We start from the raw sequence: 11411 nt of genomic DNA on the forward strand, positions 1-11411 counted from the left end.
GGAATTTACAGTGAGGCATTGCCTTTTAGTTTCATTTTGCAAAACCACTTTTATTTGTATATTTATATATATATATATAAATTTAAAAATGGGAGTAGTGACACACCTGCTTATGTATTAATGTGTTGATTTACGCAAAATGTCACGGCCTTAAAATCTGCATTATACACACCTGAAGGAAACTGAACATTTACAAGTTCATTCAAAGTCGTCCAAGATTATTTTTCCAGTTGGTGATTACGGCCATCAGACTGTAAATTGGCTTTTGGAGCCGAGCTGGTGATAAAACGTCGGGTCGGAGACACAGGCCCAAAGATACACACAAATACACAAATACACACACACAACTAAGAGCACACCAATCCAGGCCTGACATGTAATAGCTTTAAAGCACAGTGAGGCATCCAGTTGCATCACCAGCAGCAGTGTGAATGGATGGGCACTATCATTAGACACAAACACACCATGGTAGGTGGGCAGGTATGAATAGATGGTCTGTCTCCGACTGGAGAGATTGGTTCCATCTGACGTGGAAAAGGTTGTGGGGTCACATCCCTCCTATTACCCCTCTGTCTGTCCGATGACACTTTATTCACGTGAATGGAGCTCTACACTGGATGGATTTAATCCCAGCAACATAGATAGATAGATAGATAGATAGATAGATAGATAGATAGATAGATAGATAGATAGATAGATAGATAGATAGATAGATAGATAGATAGATAGATAGATGGAGGGAGGGATTTTTATTTAACATGGTTTAAAGGGCTCCTTAGTTTGGTGATTATACAAGTTTATGTGAAAAAAATAGATCTTTATTTGTATATTTAGCCCTCTTCAAGCAAACAATGTAATGTTAACAGCTTTATAGAATAAAAGCAATAAAAGATAATACGCACCCTGATTCACACACAGAGCAAAGCAATAATAACAGGGACTGAGGAAAGAGTAAGAAAATCTCGTTAATTTTCAATGAGGAAACACAAAAGGCAGATAAAGATGAAATGATAAAGATAAAATAATACAAAAAGGATGTTAAAAAATCTAAATACTAGTAAAGGTCTAAGATACATGAATAAATACACGGATAAATAAAATCAATGTTAAAGCTTAACACCTAAAACTCTGGTCTTGAGTTTTCTTTTAAAAGTAACAACATCCCCTGTTGCCCATACACATTTTTACACTCAAATAATGATTTGAAATTCAAGTATAAAACAAAGTGATGCTCTGCTAAAAGTCCAAGTAGGTAGTTGAATAAATCTAACCCAGTTCCACTCAGTGTTATAGGGAGAGGATTTCAGACCAGACTCTATTCATAAACCTGGCAGTTTAATGTTGCATCGCTGCAGAAGGTGGCAAGATTACTTCTCTGACCTTTTCTGAAAGATTCATCTAATAAATGTGTCCTGTTTTAATGCAGTTAATAAAACTGCTTGCAAAAGTATTTGAACTGGCAATTTAATTGCTCTACATATTTAAAATAAATGTAGTTCCCTGAGGGCAGCAGGGTATTAGCCTCAGGTTACATGTGCTTTCAGAAATACTGATTCATCTAACCTTTATTTATCCAGAAAAAGTCACATTGAGATAAAGAAATACTTTTTCAAGGGCGACCTGGCCAAGAAAGGCAGTAGTATAAATAAAAACAGTTTTTTTTTTAAATTTTAGATTTAAAACATTCTGGGCAGAGATATGCATGTATAAATGATCACCATTGCCAAGCACAGATTTGAAAACAAGTTGCTTTTTTATATTAAAAGAATAAAAGTAAGGTCTTCAATCAAAATACTCAGATATTTATATTCAAGGAGTTAACAATCTCTGTTTCCTTCCCCCGAGAGTGACACCAAAAGAAACATTTTCTGTGTAATCTTAGAGCCATAATGATAACGTTTTTGGCAGAGGTATGGTATTTTGGACAACACGGCATTATACAAAAGTGTCATGAGCATAAGATTCATCAGTCAAAGACCAAAGCAGAGCAATGATCCCCTGACCAACAGAGACAGGAGCGGGTTGAGGAGAGAGGAGACAGGTAAGGAGAGGAGACAGGAGATAGGATTGGACGGGACAGGAAACACGAGAGAGGAGAAGGACAGAGAGGAGACGGTGAACGTGGCCCATTGAAGGACAATCATTGTCCATCAACATGAAGAATTACCTTTCTCTCCATCCCTTATGCCTTCACATGAGTGCACACACACACACACACACACACAGGAACACGCTGACCTGTGAGGGAACACTGATTGAATCTTCAGTGGGATTAACAGGGATTTAGCCCAGTGTAATGATATCTGAATGAGTTGATTAGCTATCTGATGACACTTTGCTGTTTGACCTCTACAGCCCAAGAACAACTGGTAACTCATCACATTCTCTCCGGCTGCATTTAAACTAGAGCGGAGAGAAACAAACGAATATTCAACCTCCTTGAGGCAGCGATCAGCATTTCTGTATTTTTCATTTTTCCAAAATAAATGAACCGTGTAACTGTATTATTGTGTGGGCAGCCGCGGCGTGATCTGTTATGGTTAAAAACCAGTGTGGTTTGTCCCTGTTAAGAGAGTGACAAATCTCACAAGCGGTGACAAAGTGCACACATGAAGGCGGCCAAGGGCAAAGGTTTCCCAAGAAGGAAAGAATACAAGAACAAATACAGCTTCTACAGCGATTATCGACACACAAAGAAATTGTGATGATAACAATACACCAGAAGAAGAGATAAAACGTTAAAGCGATACTTTGATGGTTTGCTTCCTCGCTGAGAGTTAGATGTAGCTGGTTAGATTAGCTAGGAGCTGGTTGGCTTAGTTTAGCATAAAGACTGGTCTAGCGGGATCTGTTTGTAACAAAATCCACATACAAGCAACTTTAAAGCTCAGTAATTAATGGTATATGTTGGTTTAATCCTCACAGAAGCTTTGGTTTTTAGGTGTAATGAACCAGACTATTTGTCGTCTTTCTTGACTGTATTGAAATATTGAAAAGGAGGAGGTAAATGTTCTGATTTATTTAGAATAAAATAATTTGAAGTCCATACAGATTGTGAAAACTGAAAACCACCGGATGAAATGTATTTAGAGTTTAGTTGCACAGCCAGATAAAACCATAGACTGTAAATAGAGATGGACGACATGACTGCTCCCCCAAAAGTGAAGCCAAAGCATCTTGATTGCCCCCTGGTGGCTGGCTGCAGTATGTCAACTGAGAAGTGTCAAACGATTTATTTCTCAAAGATGGTTTCTGTCGTTCTTATCACACTATTTGTTCCAATGCTATTTTTTTCCAGCAAGTTTTGTTTTAATTAGTTATATGATGCCATAGAAATCGGGTGATTGACAGCTGAGACTGACATTTGATGGGTCGAGCTCATAGATAGACAGGACCCTTGTACCGCAGCTCCATCCCCTGATCAAGCTCTGGCTCCAGATGATGATGTTGGGGCAAGATGGCAGCGTTTGTATTCAATGTCTTCGTTCTGGGATAGTGGGAAAAAGAACATCGTCCATGGATAAAACCAGGATTACACAAATAACATAATAAATTAATACGAAGATGCAACATACATGTGTTTAAAAATTAGAAACTAAAAATGTGTAAATTACAGCCTATTACAAATCATGAGATTTATCAAGCCTTCACTATACAACTCAGTCATCAACCTTCAGTCATCGTATAGAAGACTAATTATTGATGCATACATTGAAAATGATACGTGAGCATCGAACAGTGACGGCATGAGACATGGAGGGATTGTTGAGCCTGTTATACCAGCCTGTAGCCCAATAAATCTCCACTCAGAGGGGAGAGGCTGTCTGTGCTGTTACACTGAATCACAGTAAATGTAGTCTGAACAAATTCTAGCAAAGTGAATTCTAAAGTGGAAGTGGTTCTTGGTACAAGAGATCCATAAACACACTGCAGGCGTTAAAATATTTATTTTACAGGCAGAGTCCACAGATGCAATTGGGAGGCATGGAGTAAGGGTTCGCCGGGAGGGTCCCTCTCTCATCTCGAGGCGGATCTGTCCCGGCTGCTGTTATGAAGTTGATTCAGATTATAGCTGCACTCCATCCCATCGCTAACACAGAGGTTATGTGAGGACTGTGGAGACTGTTGGAGAGCTCTTCACCCTCTTGTCACAAATACCTGCACACTGGCTTTTGCTGCAAAAATAAATGTGACTGTCGTGACAGTTGGTTTCAGGAAGTTTTTCACACTTTAACCGTGCAAACAGCTTGTCACTGATGGATTCCGCAGGAACATTTTCCTGGAGATGCAAGTCTGTGAGCTCGGGAATAATCTTTGTGAAATAAAATGTGTTTAACTCTGATCCCTGTCTGTGACTTGGTGTTCAGAGTTAAACTGAAGCTACTTGCAGATCTGACATCCACCATAAATATTGTGCCTCAGCTGCTGGAGCAAAATAATTTATGTGGTGAAGAAGCGTCTAACAGATCCAGACTGTTATATCTGTGTTAACGGGCAGTAAAGAAGTTCACTTCTCTAGTTCGGCTGTTCCAATAGGTCAAAAGCATAAATATGAAAGTTCCCCTGCTGGCTCAGCAGGCACTGCAGCTGCTCTATCGATCAGTTTACCAGAGCTGGTGGTGCAGTCCATTTCTCCGACCTGACATTTTGCACTAGCTCTCATTTTTCTCATATATTTTAAGGAGTAAGACATGTCGGATGAGTAATGCAAGACGGCTTCCATCAACAGCTTTTCCCCAACTTGTTGTGAGTGGAACAGCTTCTCCCTGGTTGTGATGGTTCACTGAGCCAAACGTGCATCAACTGTGACCTGCGTGTCCCCCACATACTTCTGCAAAACTTGAATTTGTCCAATGACACTGGTGGAAACTAATCCAAGGAAAAACCTGCATGCACTGCACTGGGAAAGTGAGAGAAGCTATATAATTACTGTCTGTAGGCATAATACAGCACACCACGCCACCTCCATCATCACCAAAATGTGACAGTGACAAAAACCCGAGGGCAGACAGCACCTAAATGAGCACCGAGATGACATTAGTTCACAGAGTGTGTCTCCCTGGTGGAGCAGAAAGTTGCCCGCAGAAGTTCAGCAAAGAATAAACATGAAAACAAAACCGACAGAGGAGCCACTCGCTGATTGGTGTTCTCACTCTCGGAAAACACATCCTGTGCGGTGCTGCAGGTGCCAAGACTTCCATCAAAGATAGATGAGTCATTTTACTCCCCCCCCCAATCAATTTCTTAATGACGGTTATTATATGGTTGAGCTGTAGAGTAGCTAAATTACTTGCATCCATTTCCATGCCCACTTTAGAATTAGTAATGATTGTCATCAGCCTGTTTGAATCAGTGTGCTCATGGTTTTATATATTGTATCATGAATTTTACTGTCGGTGTGCACCGTCACTTTTGTGAATGTGTGTTTGTCGGCTTCCCTGCAACAGTAGCACTCATATTAATATTTATGCTGTCAATTATTTTAATCGTCTGTGTTCTCTTGACTTGTTATGGCAGCCTTGTGCTAGTTGGCAGTGTTTATCAAACAGCACTAATGTGAGGACGGCCGTCAGACCTGTGACGGAGCGGATGCAGACTCTCCTGCATCAGTACATGTTGATAAATCCTCGGCTTTGTTCAGCGATGGACTCGCATCTGTGATGTTACTGATTCACAGCAGGACGCCGAACACACTCAGGGAGGTTGGATATCGGTGTGAGCAGAACTCTGGCGCACCCAGGTGGCGGTAAAATGTGACTGCAGAGACAGGTGCAGGTGCAGGACGTGTGGGACGCAGGTTGTCACTGCTCATATATGCTACTCTGTACGAACCCTAAACAAACAGATAAACTCACTTCTCTTTCTCTTTCTCTTTCTCATTGCAGAGATTTCCAAAAAACTGTGAAAGCACCTACACATGCACGCACGCACGCACACACAGACACACTATACTGGATGGTGTGCTTGTGTAGCAGAAAGCCCCGGCGCCGTTCATTAATCACTATGTTGAGGTTTTGATGCCACAGCAGGAATGGAAATGCTGCTGTGACTCTCATAGATATACTATACTGCCTCCATCAGCTTCACCAGAGTCCAGAGCTGAGAGAAGTTACACTCAGGCGTGAGTAAGAGCGGCCATTTGCACAAATGAGAATATTTGTGGAACTTGTCGCCCAGTGCAACAGTGTCAATCAGGAGGTCATATAAGGAATAACATGTATCAGGCCAAATATAGACTATTAACAGCTTTGTGCTAACGCTGACTCATCCTTTATTAATAACAATCACAGCTGATCTACTGCTTATATTCCACTTAGTCTCACTCCAGTAGCTTGTTACAGCCAGCTCAAAATTACATATTTAAGAGGTTTGTTGTGAAAAACGTCCCGCGTGGCCTTAAAATGGCTTAAATGTAACTCTCCAACTACCTGTGAATATGCTAATATAACCAAGACCCTGCTCCCCATCCCCCTGACAGCACCACCTGCAGTTGTGGAGCCTTTTCCAGCCACGAGTTGACAGGATTGGTTTCTTAGGTTTGTGACATCACAAAACATGACTGATTGAGGGCCTGGTCAAACATATGTGAATGTTTCATTGGCGAACCTTCACCTCCAGTTCACATCCAATCTGTGCGAGTGAGGAGGCAAATAAAACAACAGCTTCCTGTGGTGAAGCAAATCAGTGTGGCTTAGCTGGGGGTTCAACTTTGGTGAACTTTGACCAGAGATATTTGCTTTGCATTCACATTAGTGTGACCGTGCACTTGAGGTGAAAATACTGAGCCATGGTGTTGACTGCTTAATGCGCTCAAAGTGTCTCTTATTATATTAAAGTCAAACAGGCATGTTTAACATGTTTATAAACTTGATTTTCCCAGGAGGGAGCCTCTAAAGATCAGAGGGATTTGTGCCAACACAGACTATTGGGCAAAATGTATTCACAAAATATCAAGAATGAATCGAGCAATAGTGATTTGATCGATAAGTCTGTCTTACCATCTCAACAGGTAAGGACTCACAGCTCAGCGGTTAGAGCACGCTTGTCGATCCCTCAGGGAATGTGCAGGTGCCTTTATTCTCAGCATTTGCATAATAGGGACCATTCACATACGAAAGACATTGGGCCTCATTCATCAAGTTTGTGAAAAATAGCATTAAATATACCATGGAAAGGTTCCTGGACGCCTGCCACGAGTGATTAATGAGACAACCTCACTCTACCAGTTGGAGAGGAAATCATATATCAAATGCAGCAGTGGAATTAAAAACCATGTGGAACCAATTTTACATTAACATACACATGTAAAATTAGGCCCGCTTGGTGTGTCTTATAAAAGGAGGCCAGCTTCATTTGCATAGCTTGCATACAGATAGGCTGCTGCATTAAACAGAAGGTCCAAGATAATGCTGAGCGCTGCAGCAGATGTGGATGTTTTTGGTTAAGACTTTCATTATCAAGAGAAGTGTTTTATATCAGTGTTCAACATGTGTGATTAAAAATTGTCATAGAATCAAAATAGCAAGTGGAGAAGACAAGTTAAAACGGAACTTTTTTCAGTTTTGATCTGGGAAAAAAAACTGAAAAAGGAAAAGAAACATACTGAAAATTCAAGTTGTCTTTAATATGAAACTTTATACACAAAAATAAAAATTACAAAGTGAAATGAACAAACGACAATGACTCTTCTCCAAACCAATCAGATTCATTTCCACTGAGAAGCAGTCACATTGTTTCTGAAAGGGAGAAAACTCACTTACACCACTGGAAGCAGATGTTCTACCACAAGGGGAAACAGCATCCTCACCAGTGACTCTTCTATTCAGTACCTGAGAAACAACAGTCTGCTCCACAATGAATGAGACGGTCCCAAACATGCTGCAGGGTTTGTAGGATCACTTAATTAAAAATATCCAGAACAGCGGGAAATACATTTGAACAAATATGCAAAGGAATTGCCTACTGCTGTGTTTTTAATTAACTTAAAAAATAAGAATTAACTTTCTGTCCCTTTAAGGTTTTGTCCAGTTCACTGGACATTTTCTGATCGAGAGACATTATTACTTCCAGAAATCAGCAACACTCAATTCGTTTTTTTCTTAATTGAAAAAAAATCCACATTTGTTGTATGTGTTTTGTCACACAGTAACAATTATGACTCAAGCTGCTTTTTTTCACGACAGCATTGCAGATGTTGTTCAACTTGTGACTGTGAGAAACAATCTTTCCAGTGGATCTCTCAGCGGGGGTTTCCCCTCTGTGAGCTCTTCGAGTCTGCCGGCCTCCCTGACAGCTGCCCCAAATGACACAGAGTTCAGCTCTGGTTGGATTCTGGTTCAGGGCTCACTCCGCCGTCAGGGTACGATGCACGATGCCTTTCGAAGGGCCAGGTAGCCTGTGACGACGTCAGTGGGGAGGAGGCGGATGTAGGAGAACTCCTCAGAGGATGTGAAGCGTAGTTTTGTCTGTGGGTCTGCGTAGTTTGCCTAAGGAAAGACAAGATCTATCAGTGTGTTGTTTATACACGACTTGGCTCAAATAATAATGCTCATTGTTAAATCACAGTTTTAGCACTATACTCACAGGGAGTCCAGAGATGTCAGAGTATTTTTTGGCTGGCTTCAAGGAGGGAGGGGCATCTATGTTGTAATCTGTAAATACAAAAGGATCATCCATTGAAATCTCATATTTAAAAGTCCAATATGTAGGATTTCGGGGATCAATCGGCAGAAATTTAATATAATTCTTATAATTAAGCTTTAGTAAGTGTCTAATCACCTGAAACTGAGAATCATTGTGTTTTCACTGCCTTAAAATGAGCCCATTATGTCTACATCAGAAGCAGGTTCTTCCATAGTTGTCAACCATGTACCACAGAACAACTGGGACTAGAGAGGGCCTTTCATGTTTTTATGTTACCTGTAATGTAACAGCAGGGAGGGGAGGCAAGGGGTTGGTCGCAATATGCATGTTTACCACTAGATGCCACTCAAATCCAATACACAGAACCCGCAACTGACCAAAAGACTATTAGAAATTAGAAATTTTAAAACAATCTAACTTTAATTACAACTGATTGAATGGATTTATTTGTCGGCATAACTTGCTATTAATTCAAAACTCTACCATACTGTATAAACAACATGTAGCAGCTAAGATATAATCACTCACAGTTGGGATCATCGAACTTCCAGGGTAAAGTCCGCTCTAAAGCCAGAATCTGTTTGAGATTCTTCCAGGTCCGATTCTTTTTGCCTGCTGCTGCTCCACCAATCCCTGAGTGCTGCCAAGATAGAGACAAGAAAACAAGAGAACATAAACTGACTGAGAAGCAATAGATGCAGGTAAACCTAAACCAAGATGGACGTAGACACTGACCGTGAACGAGGGTTCTTTGAATGGAGGCGGCTTTGCAGTGGGCTCCGTGGTGGGTGCTGGACCGCTGTCTACTGATGCCGCTGCCTTCACCTCTGCCACCGTATCTACTACGGTTATCTGATGAAACATGAGACAGCAGCTCCTCACACATTTGATCTGACACTGCTCTTGATGCACGTGTTTTGAAGGTAAACAAAGCCAAAGCTGGGCTGCACACAGTGTAACCTGAGACCTAAAGATTCAATTTAATATATATCTTATTGCATGAACGGTGCTTTACAGTCGCATTTGGGGATAAGAGAAGAAGGTTATTTATTAGCATTTCAATATTGTTGTTTTACAGACATGTGCAAAGCTCTAATCATAATTTACACGACTCACTACACACGGAAAATTTAAAACCAAGCACTAATGCAACAATTTTCACGTGCAAATAAACAAGGTAGTGCAAAGAATGCGTCCATAGTTAAGCTTCTCAATAGTAATACTGATAAAACAGACATGAAGCCTCTGAAGCCCTGAAATAGACTCAGGAGTGTCTGGAGTCAGGAGTGGGTGGTCTGCACTGTCCTAACCCTCCTTAGGGACATGTCTACAAATGATCAAATTATTATGAAAAATGTCCATAAGCTTTGCATGACTCCCACAAAACATCTACAAGATATAGAAAAGTCAAATAGACACTTTTTTTTGTTTGTATGTGCCTTTTCTGGAATTTGGTTTAGATGAGTATTAAATGTGTTTAATGTAAATGGTGTGTATTGTTGAGCCTTGTTTTTAAATATGTACTGTGTGTTTTCAAAAGGTGTGTATTGTTGAGCCCAGTCAAAAGGAGAATTTCTGTCTGTTTCTGGCCATATTAACAGGTCTACTATCCATATTGCACACATGCAGGTTTCCAAACCATGCAACAATACAAAGTGAAACCCTAATCCTAAGTTTATATTTTGTCAATATTGTTATTGAGTTTGATGTAATACTCAATAGTTGCAGTACACCATACTACAATAGTTATAGACTTATCATATTTTACTATAGTATTACCCTCTCCGTACAGATTTCTGCAAATATTATAAATTGAAATATTACCTGACAAATTAAACGGATGAGAATTTAGTGAAATAAAATAAGTGTCATTGAAACAAACTGAGCCACAATTTAAAAGTGAGAACTATTGACTTATTGTGCTTCTCTGATCTGCCTTCATGATGAATACGACGTGTTTAAGATAATAACAACAACACATTTAGGTTTAGTCTTTTCTCGCTTGTTTCTTTGACGGTTGTGTGTGTTGTACCTGTGTCGGTGCGGTCGGTGTCACTATCAGCGGGGCTTTCTTCTTCTTGCTGCAGCTCCCGGGGGCCTGCGGAGCGGCTGAGACCGCCGGGCTGCCGGGGCGTTTCTTCCCCCGGAGAGCGGCAGAGGAGGCGGCTGCCGGCTGGGTTTTGACGGTTATGGGGATCTGAGAAGCCATTTGTACCGATAACACATCAAAACTATGGAGCTCCTCGATGTGAAGCCAGTTTTCTCACTAAAACTCCCTCAGACTTCAGCGTCCATCATCCGGATGTAAACAACACTTCAACCGGATATGGAATAATTTCACTTCCGGATAAGAGAGCGTCAAAATAATAATAATGTTTTAAAATTCAAAATCATCTTCATTATATTTTGATTATATTGATTTACAAAAATAAGCAAACAAAACTAAAAAGACTTTTAGTGCACTCATAAATGTATAATAGGACTATAATATGTATATTTATATATATATGCATATGATATATGTATATATATACAGCATCCTATTTTACATTTATAATATATATCATATATATGTATACATATCATACTCCTATTATACATTTATGAGTGCACTAAAAGTCTATTTAGATTTATTTTTGTAAATCAATATAATCAAAATATAATTTTATGAAGATTATTTAGAATTTTTAAATATGGTTATTATTTATATATATTTTTCGCTTGTGTGTTTATATTATTGGGGTTTAGTAATTGTTGTTTATGGCATG

At 39.9% G+C, this 11411-nt stretch overlaps 1 protein-coding gene across 1 annotated transcript; it reads right to left on the minus strand.

Moving 5' to 3' along the window:
• Nucleotides 1–8142: 8142 nt before the first annotated feature.
• ino80c (INO80 complex subunit C) lies at nt 8143–10973 on the minus strand. Its single transcript, XM_034609862.1, has 5 exons — nt 10676–10973; nt 9379–9495; nt 9172–9283; nt 8584–8651; nt 8143–8486 (listed from the first exon to the last, which is right to left on the minus strand). The coding sequence occupies exons 1-5, from the start codon at nt 10850–10852 to the stop codon at nt 8355–8357; spliced, it is 606 nt and encodes a 201-aa protein (XP_034465753.1). The 5' UTR covers nt 10853–10973; the 3' UTR covers nt 8143–8354.
• Nucleotides 10974–11411: the final 438 nt, after the last annotated feature.

Source organism: Hippoglossus hippoglossus, chromosome 16 (genome assembly GCF_009819705.1).
Source record: "Hippoglossus hippoglossus isolate fHipHip1 chromosome 16, fHipHip1.pri, whole genome shotgun sequence".
NCBI classification, from domain to species: domain Eukaryota; kingdom Metazoa; phylum Chordata; class Actinopteri; order Pleuronectiformes; family Pleuronectidae; genus Hippoglossus; species Hippoglossus hippoglossus.